This window comes from Genypterus blacodes, unplaced genomic scaffold (assembly GCF_046128005.1).
Source record: "Genypterus blacodes isolate CSIRO-AG114 ecotype Tasmania unplaced genomic scaffold, CSIRO-AGI_Gbla_v1 ptg000030l_1, whole genome shotgun sequence".
Taxonomy (NCBI): Eukaryota; Metazoa; Chordata; class Actinopteri; order Ophidiiformes; family Ophidiidae; genus Genypterus; species Genypterus blacodes.
This window is the reverse complement of record NW_027466843.1, coordinates 4,716,461-4,729,703: the sequence shown is the minus strand read 5'-3', so window position 1 is coordinate 4,729,703 and position 13,243 is coordinate 4,716,461. Positions and strand designations below refer to the sequence as shown.

At 39.2% G+C, this 13,243-nt stretch overlaps 2 protein-coding genes across 10 annotated transcripts; one reads left to right on the top strand and one right to left on the bottom strand.

Annotated features, from left to right (window-relative positions):
- Positions 1-939: 939 nt before the first annotated feature.
- LOC142994839 (uncharacterized) lies at positions 940-3,837 on the top strand. The gene is made up of 4 exons (XM_076145712.1): positions 940-976; positions 1,992-2,294; positions 3,380-3,646; positions 3,740-3,837. Exons 1-4 carry the CDS (start codon positions 940-942, stop codon positions 3,835-3,837), a joined length of 705 nt encoding a protein of 234 aa, XP_076001827.1.
- A 780-nt stretch (positions 3,838-4,617) lies between these two features.
- On the bottom strand, positions 4,618-12,073 carry LOC142994805 (uncharacterized). Of its 9 annotated transcripts, XM_076145668.1 has the most exons (12): positions 11,948-12,073; positions 9,555-9,736; positions 8,898-8,950; positions 8,778-8,864; positions 8,495-8,562; positions 8,138-8,184; positions 8,000-8,049; positions 7,543-7,757; positions 6,750-7,015; positions 6,197-6,313; positions 5,707-5,848; positions 4,618-5,056 (listed from the first exon to the last, which is right to left on the bottom strand). In XM_076145668.1, the coding sequence occupies exons 3-12, from the start codon at positions 8,948-8,950 to the stop codon at positions 4,758-4,760; spliced, it is 1,344 nt and encodes a 447-aa protein (XP_076001783.1). In that variant the 5' UTR covers positions 9,555-9,736; positions 11,948-12,073; the 3' UTR covers positions 4,618-4,757. The 9 variants fall into 9 exon arrangements, with proteins under 9 accessions (XP_076001783.1, XP_076001779.1, XP_076001784.1 ...); XM_076145664.1 differs by having other exon boundaries at positions 8,778-8,950; XM_076145669.1 differs by having other exon boundaries at positions 7,543-7,692; positions 8,013-8,049; positions 8,778-8,950.
- Between the last annotated feature and the right edge of the window lie 1,170 nt (positions 12,074-13,243).

The following is a 13,243-nucleotide window of genomic DNA, read 5'->3' as shown; positions in this document are numbered from 1 at the left end:
CAGTATTTTGAAACTTTTCCCTACTGCTCAGGATGGTTAGATCTGTTAAGTCTACTTGGCTTTTGCCTGTGTGAAAGCAGCTTTTACACACCTTTTCTGGTTATAAAAGATCAAGAAGACCAGGCACGTCCTGACCTAACACCGCTGCAAAGGGAGGACGATCAGCAAACCCCACGTTAAGGAGATAACTCTGGCCTTGCACTTTGATATAGACTTCTGCTGTGGGATAACGTCTTTCATTCCCATGTTCACACCAGATGGGCACAGCATCATACACACACTGCAGAGAGGAATGAACTGTCGATGAACAAGGGTCTGATCACTGCCAGTGTCAGTGAATGTCTTTAACTCACAGCCATTCGCTTCCACCATGGTCATGTCAGCTGCTTCAACCCCGTTTACCTTTAATAAGCCTGCAAACAAGCAGGTTTGAGTTTACTCATGTGTTTCCATGACAACAGATCCAACAATTTAAGTCATGAATCCACGTAAAGAGAATCGACTCCTAGCAAGTGAGTCGCTTTGTGGACCTTACAGAGATTTACTGAAGGGAAGTAGAATGTTGTTGTTTTAGAGTTTAGAGGATCATAAAGGACAAAAAGAAAATAAGAACATGGAAATCTGAATATGTTCCTTTGAAATTGAAACCATTTGCTTATTGGAATCACATCTCAATCAGATTGATCACATGCAATTCAAACTATTAAAATGCTTTCTTCATGCATCAATGTTTTTCACATCAGCAGTTTAGACTGAACAAATCAGTGTAAACTGGTCAGCCCTGAGTGTCGCTCATGGATGTGTGTATTGGTTGTATTTGACACACTCTTACAACACACAATGTCTGTTCAGAAGTGACAGGAAGTGTTTGTGTCACGTACATGACAAGAATCAAAATGTATCAGAGGCCTGATCACGGCTCAAACTCTGACATCAACCATGGAGCTTCACATGAGGACCGTCATCATTTTATCAGGTAAATATTGCCTCAAAGTCATTATAGTAATCACTGATTAATACGTGCTGTGTTTAAGACGTAAATGTAAGTCAGATGTGGATTCTTATATCTTAATCTGCATGAGTCATTGTTTAACCAGCAGAAGTCACCTGAGGAAATATATGCAGAGGTTGTTTACTTTGAGAAGAGATTCAGAAGTTAATGTCTCAAAGCAAAATGTGAATGATGATTGGTTTGTAATTTTTATTTTTTTATTTTTTTTATTATTGTTGATACATTTTCCATTTTTTCCATTGATCAGGAAATCAATCAGTTTGTTCACATGTCCTCCTGTTTCTCCATGTTGTTATATAATTTGCTTTTGAATAGTGCATGTAACACACACACACACACACACACACACACACACACACACACACACACACACACACACACACACACACACACACACACACACACATTAAAAACCTTGTGACAAACCATGTTGTGACTATGTCAAAACATTCAAACCTCCATCATCTTTCTTCCATCTTTAATAACTGTTTGAAAAATAACAGATGAACATAGAAGGCGACCACCAACATCTGAACTGATTAAGTTTTAAGGGACGCAACCAAAAACACACAAAAGCTGTAAATGGAGCATTTGGCACCTAAGTAGGGCAGCAAACCAAGTAAAAACCACACGAGGAGCATTTCTGAATGTGACTCCTTGCTGAGGATGTGAAAGACTGTGATACAGAGAAAACATGAAGATTTTCAAACTACATTAAATATTAGATGATGATCAACAGACCACGTGTTATGTTTGTGAGCTGTTAGATTTGAAAGGATTATTGCTGTTACATATACAACTTCTTTGTGGCCTCTGACTTTGTCTGAAGGGCTGGAATACAGGAAATCAGCTTGTGACAATGATCAAACTGAGTTCTGTCCCTATAAACCTGTGGGGTTCTGACCTCTTCTTGAATGCTCAGATCTCTGTCAGTGGTTTTGACTCTGTTGTGACTGTTGTGTTTCTTCATGTTCTACAGTGATGAGCTCATCTGTTACTTTGGATATTAAAGAGAACCTGAAAACCACTGAAGGAGGATCCATCACCCTGCCTGACCCTGTTATGGAGCGGGGATTTCTTATATACGGATGGAAGATCATTGCTATCATGAAACATAGGGAAATTGACATCTGGGAGGAAATTTTCAGAAACAGGCTTCTGTGGAACAACAGCACTGGACTCTTCACACTCACAGACCTGCAGAAAAATTACTCAGGGATTTATCAAATTGACTCGAGAAGAGGAAATATTTTTACTTTCTCATATAAACTCACTGTGTACGGTAAGTGACATTCATTTTCTCATTGCTGACCACTGTGATGGAGGAAACTGTCCTAACATCCTGTCCTGCATTCATGTGTTCACATTGTACCAACATAACCATGCTGTCATTGATCATATGTTTTAAACTTATACTTAAACTCTAAAATGTGATTAAAAATGGGTGATTATTTAATCGATAGTTACAATTGATGAAACAATGATCCCCCCTGCCCCCCCAGCGTAAAAAGTGAACTGAATCGGGCATGAAAAGAAGGAAAACAAAGAAAATGGCTGAGCGTGTAAAAACGACACTTTGTTGACAATCTGGCAGAGAACAACAGGAGAAAGGCTGCAAAAACTGCCTTTACTGGGAGGCTGGTGAGGGATTTGGGACTTGTGGTCACTTGACTGAGCAGAGGAGGGAAAGCGATGACACCTGGTGGACAGCTTTTAAATAGCAGATTCTGTTAAACGCAAGATGAAGAGAAATGCAGCTTTCAAACCCAGCAGCACAAATGCATGGCTCAACACAGGAGGGCCAGCTCTTCAGGACTCAGCAGATCACCTAGACTTGAAGGACAAGGGACACTCCTTTGAGGATAACAATATACACATCCTGGACGTGGAAGATGGTTTGAAAGAGGAGTAAAGAGAAACCATCACTGTTCTCTCATCCCTCCCCAAGAACTGCAATGACAATCATCCCAACCAGGAGGACTAATCAGTAAAAATCAACAACCCTGATTACGGTGAACCAGGAGTATCAAGACCCTGACTACGACTCCACAGAGGTTAAATCCTGGGAAACCCCACCAGTCTTCCAGAACTGAAGAAGCCCGTCTTCAAGCCTTAACCAGCAAGTCCAGTTGCCTGAGATCAACTTTCCTATGATACCATGACCTGGATGACTGAGAACCCTCAGAGACATGAAGAGAAATGGAGCAGTTATGACAAAAACAATATAATTTACAAAGATCTCATAAGCACATATTCATACTCAAGCACCGTTAAACTCAAACCAGTTCATATGAAGCTATAAAAGGTTTCAAATGAATTGACTGGTAAAGTCCCTCTGTCTGTTTTATGTCTTTCTGTCCTCTGCAGAGTGTGTCCAGCAGCCTGCAGTGAAGGCTTCTGCTGTGAGCGCTGACAGCTGCACCTTGGTGTGTTTAGTGGAGAAAGGTGATGAGACGACACTGCTGTGGTACAGAGGAGAGGAGAGAGTGAACCAGAGCAGCTCTGATCTCTCTCTGTCGCTCACTCTACACAAGCAGGACTTCAGCTCTACTTTTAAATGTGTGGCTGCAAACCCTGCAGAGGAAAAGTTTGTTTCAGTCAACGTCACAGTGTCCTGTGACTTGGACAGCTCAGGTAACACTCATTCACATTCATGTCTTTATTTTTCTCAGTAGAATCCTTTGATTCTCGCTGTGTGTTCAAGCTGTTGATCCTATTGTTTTACAGGAGGAAGTAAGGCTCTGTCCTGGATGTTCCTGGTTCCCATGGTTTTGACTCTGGTTACTATTATCCTATTCGTCAGTGTAAAGAATGAGGAGAAATGAACTATGAATGCTGCACCCTCAGCTGTGCACTGTGACTGCTACACTTCATTATGAGAACTTGTTTGGTTGTGTCCACATATGCATCCAATTGACCCTTAAATAGTCTCACCAAGAAACAGAACATTGCTTTAGGTCCTTAATAAATAATAAATACAAATAAGGAATTTGCTTTGCTTTCAATAATAATAATAACCACAATATTATAACCTTCAAATATATAAGTGAATGTCAGTCAGTGTCAGTGTGAGGTTTCATGTGAGGTAAATAGTCTTTATTAAGAACACAGTCCATGAGTTCAGTTTTACTCGAGTGATTTAGAATTCACACGCTGATGACAAATATGTAGACATACAGTGGCATTGATCAATTGTTGTATTTCCTATAAAATATGCTCCACATTGCCTAAACAGGAATTTCAATTAAATCTTTTAGAAGTTCATCTTCATCTACATTTTGTGTACAATCTCTGGTCTTTCAAAACAAAAGTACTCAAAAAGAAACAAGTTACTCAAATCATTTTCCACAAAAAAAGTACTAATATGGCAATGGAAAGATACTGTAGCTTACAAGCAGAATGTAAGTTCTGCATTCAAAACTATTTGGTAAAAGTAAATGTATTAGCAACAAAATATGCTGTTATGCTGTCTGAAGGACAGTTGATCAACAACTACAATAAACATTCACACTTCATGACATAACATGGTATTCCAACATAAATTATAGTTTCATGGATTTATTAACAGCATTATAATCATTTAATTTCATAATTTAATTTGCTTATCTTATCTACAATATGTTACACGTAGTTGTTTGTGTTTTAGTGTGAGATGTGTGTTTTAGTGTGAGATGTGTGTTTTAGTGTGAGATGTGATCCTGGCAGCAGATTATCGTCACATGATAATTGTCTGATTCTCTCAGCTTCAGACTAAGTTTAGGTGTACACAGAGGGTCGGATCATTCTCGTTAAGGAGTGACATCATGTGTGTACTGGCTTGTGGGCCTTTCCTCAACACCATGTCAATCACGCCTCGTGCTTTATCTGCCTGACTTTGGCCTCTGACAAACTGCATCTCTTCATCATTAATCACCTTGAGTTGCAGAAGTCCATCCAGCAGTTGGTTTAGAACAGGTGCAGTCACTCTCCTGATGAAGTCCTTCCGAGCTTTTTCCAGCTTTGCTGCGGTTCCAGCTGACCTCGGCAGCATATCTGGACAGGCATCTGAAGATCAAGTTAAGAGAGTTTCACAGTGATATCACAGTTGTCTTCAATCTTATAATCAGTCATTCAGCTTTTTAAATATAAACCCATATGTGTTTAGGATGGATAACTACAATAACTAGCAATGTAGCATGACCCAGAAGCGTTGTTGCTATAGTAACATGCATTTAATGTAGATACTGTATCTTGAGAATTGTTTTAAAGCTGCAGGTAATCAACAACAGAGGTCACGTCCCAAGGAAACATCCCGTCACTGAGCTTAAAGGATCTTTTGCATCACTTTTTCATTCATCCAAATTAATTTTGGTTTTGTTTTGTTTCTGATTGTAGTGTAAAATGATTCTGAATTGGCAACAAATCTGATTCATACGTGACAGGCATCTCCAAAACAGGAAATGTGGCTCATAGGTACTAAAGCATGTGGAGCCATTAATCACACCAACCAAAATGATCAACAGGATTGTTAACATAGACTCAGAGAAATCAAATCAATGTTGATCAATGATGACCACAACATAACAACAATACTATAATCAGTTACCTAGGAGAGGGTTTTTTTAATTTACTCATTCTGCTACACCTCTGTACATAAAAATGAATATCAGTATCAAATAAAATCTGAAGTGTACTTTATACTACCAGAACTTTACCAGGAAGAGTAAAAACATGCTCCCAGACTGGCTTCGTATTTTGATGTTGGACCCTCAAATGAACGTTTTCTGTGCTGGTTGAAAAGACTGCCTGAAATGTTGGGTGATAATTTGGTCCATAATCTGCATGAAATGGTGCTTTCTGAAAACAAGCAGACACATAGTTTAACACAAGGCAGCTTGTCTTACATTCATCACCACTGACTTTATCATAACATATTCCTCATCTCATGAATTATGTCTGCATGTTTCTGCTTGTTACCAGCAGGTTCACACTGGTTTATAGGTCCTCCACATTTATTTAGTTAGTGACCTATTTCACTTGTGCTGACAATGCAATACACATAGTACATGGCAAGATTAATACTCAAGACTGGGTACCAAACACAGTGTCGGGTATGAGTACCAGAGGTTGAAAGTTATTCAAAACAATGTCTGTCACACTGCACAGACATAGTTTAGTCATAGAGGTTTGATGTGATGTTCTCACCGCTGGTTGTATTGTTAGGCTCTCAGAGTCACTGAGCAGACTGTAGTTTTGGCCTTTGGTGAGACGACAGAAGGAAGGAGTCTGGATGTACACGGCACCTTCTTGTTGCACTCTCACCTGTGATTTAGACACATAGACACTGTCATCTTTGCCCTTCATAGACATGTTCTTCTGTTTCACTTAAATGGGCTTAAATGGGCCCTGGTGATCATGAAACAAGAACCAGTGATTGCAGATTTGATAGATTTTAGCTTTGAAAACAAGCCGATTCGGACTCATGCAAGGATTGAATTATTATTTAAATGGTTTGTGGTGAACTTTGACAATAACTTTAACATAATAATTTCCTTTTTAAGATTTATTTATGTTAAAAAAGATGAGATTGATTATTTGGAAACCGTGCAAGTGAGATCCAAAGTAATGTGTTTTGCATATAATCAAAAGTTAGGCCAAAAACAATGTGCTTTAAAAATGCCTAGATTTAATAATACCATCGAAAAACCAATGGTAAGTCGATGTGGATTGATGGTAAAAGATGTCACAGTGACCTTACCTCCTCCAGAGGAACGTTGCTTGGTAGCAGAATCACATTGAGCTTTTGTCTCTGCTTTCTGTCTGGTGGATGGCAGAAGAGCAGAATTTGTCCTTTCTTTTTCCTTGTTGCTTTGAAAAACTGTTTGAGAGGCAAGACGAGGCCAAAGGCAGAGAGGTGAGGGACCCTCACGACCACATGAGACTTTGTAATCGCCAGTGGCTCCAGGATACCTATTACTTTATCGTCACTAATGTGGACAACACCCAGCCTGCAAGAGTGGTGAGCTGAGGAGACAGAAAAACAGGCAAAATTAAATGTATGTTCCCAGCAGTAGTCCATAAACAAGTTCAACAGAGTCCTGGACATCAATACAGAATAAATGTATTTTTCAAATTTACACTGTCTCAAGATCCTGTACCTCGCATTGGGACATCTTCAAAACTCAGATCAATTGAAAGAAGGCAAAAGAAATATGGAAAAGTAAGAACAGAAAGAAAGAGAAATACATGAAAATGACAAAAGAGAAAGAGCCATTATCAAGATATCGATGGCATTAGCAATACTTTCCAGAGGTTATCTCATGTTGAGTGTAAAATCATGAATTGCAAAGTAATTATTGCCTCAGACAATTACAGTGAAGTCAAATATTTTATATTAGAGCTATAAGTAGTGAAGTAGAGGTAAAGACTATTCATAAATTTGGAAACAAATTGGAAAGTATCAATACCTATGTATTTATGTCCAGCAAGAAATCTACATATACAATATTTGAAAAGTGAGTTTGACTAAAAAGCAGAACAAATGTTCTTACCAGGTGTGGGCTGACAGTGTGGGAGGTGGAGTTGTTGCACAGCATCCTGAGGACACTGGACGCTGAACAGCGGTCCTGCAACTTCCTTTTCCTGCGATATTAACAGTGTTTCATTCCACACCACAGTCTTGTACAGCACGTCCGCCTTAGCTGACACACCAAACACCAGATCTGTCAGAGCACAATGGAACACACCTGGACCAGGGAACCTGAACCTGCATGAAACAGAACAGTTCAAGTTTACTATCGATTCGCTGAGTTTTGCTTTTTCCTGTTTTATTCTGGTATTTACATTCTTGTCTTGTTTCAGGGCCCTTTACTTCCTGCTCCCAACTTGATTGGTTACCTGCTCCTGCCCAAATATGTTTATATAATATTATAGATAACGTTCTTTGATAAAGTAAAGTTTGTATTTAGAAAGAGCATGTTTTTTTGAAATAGCAATAGCGTTAGTTACCTGTAAGAGATACCTCCAGCTTCAGGAAAGACCTCAGGAGTGAACTTTGGGTGGAATTTAGAAAAGCAAAGAGTTAGTTATTTTTGTAGTGATGCAAATATTTTAGCATCTTCCTCAGAAGTAACCAGATATACTCACATTGTCCATGTTCAGCTTAGACACTTCAGTCAGGGACACCACAGATTCTGTAACAATGTTGTTGTTGGGTAGAGAACAAGGTGAAGGTGTTATGGAAGGTATGAAGGAGAGTTTTAGTTTGTTTGAAATGTTTTTTGAGTAGTTCTGCTTACTGACAACTAATTAATTTTATCGTGAAGTTTTGGGAAATAACTGTGATATAAGTGTGTAACTTATCCGAGAAAATGCTGCTTTAGCTTCACCTTATCTGTTATTTTCTTAAACCAAGACATATGTTATCATTGCTGACATACTCAATATCACTGATCCTTCATCACCTTCTGAACGTAATTTCTGTTCCTTCTTCACATTTCTCACCTTTCTTATCTGTTTCATCAGAGTCTCTCACATTTTTCTTTTTCTTCCCCATCCTTTCAAAAGGGAAACTGATTTTGAAAAAACACATATCAGTAGAGTGGTGCACAAACAAACACTCATGTTGTCCATGCTTAATATGACAAGAATCTAAGTTCATTTTTTGGTAACACTTAAATCTTAAGCATTGAGGAAAAACTACATTTTTATTAACTCACAAATGACTAAAGTCAACATAGAAATTACACCAATTAATGGATTAGTGTTCTCAAAACACTGATCTTACCTTTTCTTTGACAATCCTACAATAGTGTCTCCTTTTGCTGGAAGATCTGTCTTTCGGAGAGAGAGCCTCCTGAAGGAATCATCCAGGCTCAATCCTGCACAGTCCTCCCCCAATTCTTTGTATGTTTCGTCATCAAGTGTGTCTTCATCAGGTGTTTTTGAAGTACCTGCCATCTTTATGGAGACAAAAAGTAGAGATGTTAAACTAGGACAAACTAACCAGAGCTAAGATTAATGCTGACTGGGTACATTAGGTAAATGTGTTAAACAAAAAGTAATAATAAATATCAGTCATAAATTTGATAACTAACTAACTGCTTAGACATCAACAGAATATTCAATAATTTAAAAACCCAGGTCTATTGAATCGAACATTTTTAGTTATATATAAATTAAACTAAGGAAGTGTGGTTAAATAGTTAAATTATACTTTTTGGTATGAAGTTCGCCAAAATAGGATTTCTATCCTTTATCCTATATGTTTTCTATGCACTATGACACAAACATGGTAAACGGTGACCCTGTGTGGTCAGATATTTCTGCTCTACAACTTCTTGTGTAAATCTTTCAGTCTGTTTTATGCTCTGGAGAGACAAGCAGATAAGGATATTTGCAATACAAAACATATACACAAATGGTTTGTTTTCCCCCTGTGGTATATTTTCATCTTAAACTGCATCAGAAAAACCTAAATAAAGTTTAATTGTCTCCTGTAATCAGTATATTTAGAAACACTTTATTCAATCATTAGCAACCAGTAGACAAGTAGACAACTTACTTTTAATTTTGTGATCACCTCTTTTGCTATACAGTCAATTTACTGTAGCATGGACTAGAAACTAGAAATGAAGACGATATAAATCCCAATGACAAAAGTGAAACACAAGTGCCTTCTTCCGCTTTTATCTTGAGCTTTGAACTTTGAAGCTTTGAACAACGTCTGTCGCAGGGCTATTGTCACTGTGTACACAAGAGCAACACAACACAGGTGAGATCATTTACATTTACACAAAATATACTTCATCATAAAATGCAACTGTTGACATGGACTTTAAGGGAAATGCTTCAGATAATTTCAAATGAAAAAAATCCCTCAGATTACTGGAACAATAATGCACTGAAGGACAACTTTTGAATATTGCGAATCATTACCAAGTGGTAATTGCAGAGAAAAAACTGAAGGGTGACATCAGGAAATGTTTTATGGATAATTTAATTGATTCTGGGATTCTTAGTACAGCCCTTGACCCCAGCTGTACTCCCAGTGATGCTGCAGCAGATTAGTTGTGCAATTAATTGTTGCAGTTACAGTAGGAATTGGAAAACACGAGGTATCAAAGAGTTGGAAATTGAAAGTTTACGACAGAAAACTGAATTTGAAAAATTTGAGGGAGAGCATCAAAGAGGAGAAAAAGGAGAAAATGCCTGATCCATATAGGGCTGATTCTGACAGAACCATGTTGCTTCAGTGTGTTCTTACAAGACTCAAGAGGCCTATTCTGCTTTAAGTGTGGCAGAAAGTGGACTTCACCAGTCTGTGAAGTCAGCAGCGGTGAAAGCATACGAGTTGGTGCCGGAGGCTCACCGCTAGCGTTCTCAGTCACTGAGTAAAGCTGAGAACCAAACTTACAGTGAGTTTGCCCGTGATTTGGTGACACAATTTAACCGGTGGTGTACAGCATATGAATATGTCTTGAGTCATAATTGCTTTTGATATGACCACCGTGACACCCAGTCATCTGTGAAGGTTCAGCTATCCCAGTGATGAATGTCTGCCTGCCTCATAGAAATAAATGCTGATATTGTCCCACTCACACACATTGTTCTAAAGAGATGCATTCCTTATGTTCCTTGAGAAAACAGAGGGGGCTTGAATACTCCATGAGAATATACGACTAAAAGGCCTTGGAAAGACCTTGAATATAAACACCTGTACAATCTAATACCATTGTTACCGATCATTCAAAGCATTCTTAGGCACACAATTAGAATTACAATTCCAAACAAAACTTTGGAATGCTTTTCGAAGCATTTTTCGAAGCATTTTTTTGGAATGCTCATGCTTTTCTATTTGCACAATTTGATTTTGTTGTGACATGATGTCGTCAAACCGGTTCAGCAAACAAATCTGGTCTCATTTAGCTTTCATTTTCTCTAACTGAAACCACACAGACCTGAAACCAATTGGGATTATCATAAAACACCACAGAAAAATAAACACAACATTCAGACAGCACTTTTGTCTAAGTCCTTTGCAAAACACAGAGCTGTGGAGTCTTGCACAAGTTACTTTAGACATTCTGACCTTGTGACCTTTTGACTCATACATGCACACATTGGTGTTCATGTATATATATGTATATATATGTATATATTGATAATGCATTCTGTCAAGATCCATAATTACACTGACAATGGCTAAAATCAACACAAACTTACAATATATTATGTGTCTCTCGAATGTTAACGTCCACGTGCATCTATAAATGTTGCGTACGTGGGAATATGCGCACCTCTTGGAGACGGCGAGGATCTGGCAACACCGATGGAATAAAGCCAGGTTACTGATGAATGTTGTTGTTGACGCTGTAGAATGACTGTGAGAAGAAACACGCGCAAAGAGCCTCTACGACTGAACAAACATCCACACCAACAATGTCTGTGTGTTTATGTCAGAGTGTCTGACGTTTAACACATCACTCACTCCACTTCACAGTCGATCCATTTAAGATTCCAATAATTCCAGTAGCACAAATCATTTAAATTCATAGCAGCGGATTTATTATTTGAATAAACCGTATAAACGCGTTTATATGATACCGGCTGGTGCGTACTGCATAGACGTGCTGTGAAATAACAGGTACATTTCTGCTCATCAGAGAATTCGCTGCATATAAATCTCTGATTTACAGTTTTGCTTTGTTTTACTTGTGGATCGTCTCGGTTAAATCCCACAGACCCCCGCTTCCAAACCCTCAGAGCGCAAAGAAATGAAATGCTGCTGCACAACACCAACTCTCCATAGACTGAAGAGATCTATGGATATGTCCTGATTTGTCTTGTTATAAGTTTTTTTTCCCTGAGGAATACACTGCAATAAGCATCTCTATGATCGATCACGGATCATTTTACTGTAAACTGCAAAATTTCAGAAAGGTGTGAAATACTCACAGAAAATAACCATCTACATGGTAACGCTCCAGTTCGTGAGACTGTAGACACACAGGTTTTGGAAAGTTGAACCGCCCAAGCATTTTAGCCCAGCTTGGAGGGGAGGAGCACAATCCGCCTCAGCAAGTCCGGCCACTCCTTTTGACTCTGTACTGCCCCTAAATTTATGTCAAGCCTTAGTATCATGTGATCATTTGCTTTGGTTGCCTGATGTGTATTATGGGAGTCACACACTGTGACTGGCAGCTGCAGTGAATTATGGTTAAAGGAGAAGCGTGATTGAGAGTTCTTGCTGGTTTAGGAAGCTGGAATGACCTACGGCCGAGACATTACATTACATTACATTACGGTCATTTAGCAGACGCTTTTATCCAAAGCGACTTACAATAAGTGTGTTCAACAAAGGTAGATAAAAGAACTTCAGGTCACAAGAAATCGTAAGCGCATTTCCTTCCTAAACCAACAGCTAAGAGCAAAACTAGAGCTAGAGTAGAAGTGCAATAAGTTAGGTACTATGATGAATGAGAAAAAACAAAAAACAAAAGGACAGATTAGAAATGAAAGATTAGAAAACAAGAGCATCAGAAGAGCTAGGACAGAGTAGGTGATGTCCTAAGAGGGAGGATCCGGGTAGTGTTTCTTGAAGAGATGGGTCTTCAGCCTGCGGCGAAAGATGGGTAGCGACTCCGCTGTCCTGACATCAGTCGGGAGAGCATTCCACCACTGAGGTGCCAGAACAGAGAAAAGCCGTGACCGCATCGATCGCAAGCAGGGGCCGCTGAGCGCCGGGGGAGCCAGTCGCCTGGAGGCAGCAGAGCGAAGTGGTCGGCCGGGGGTGTAGGGCTTGACCATAGCCTGGAGGTATGAAGGAGCTGTTCCTTTCACTGCCCTGTAGGCTAGCACCAGAGTTTTAAACTGGATGCGAGCAGCTACGGGGAGCCAGTGTAGAGAACGGAGAAGGCAAGTTGTGTGGGAGAACTTGGGAAGGTTGAACACCAGAGACAGCAGCTCTGTTTACATTGATGCTTCCTGCTTCCAGCAAACAAACTGTCATTGTTCACTGCAGTATCACAAGTCTGTGAGTTTGCATTTGGCGTGAATATTACAAAACAACAACATTACAAATGAAGATCATGTATATACTGTATAGCAGACTCAGTGTAGAAGAACAAATAAGACAAGAGAGAGTTGCCTCCTGAGCTGCTTTCTTCACACTCTACTATGGTTTACAGTGAATACATAAACTACTGAAACTGGATGAGTGCCTTTCGGTTTCAATGGTGCTATGTAAATAAG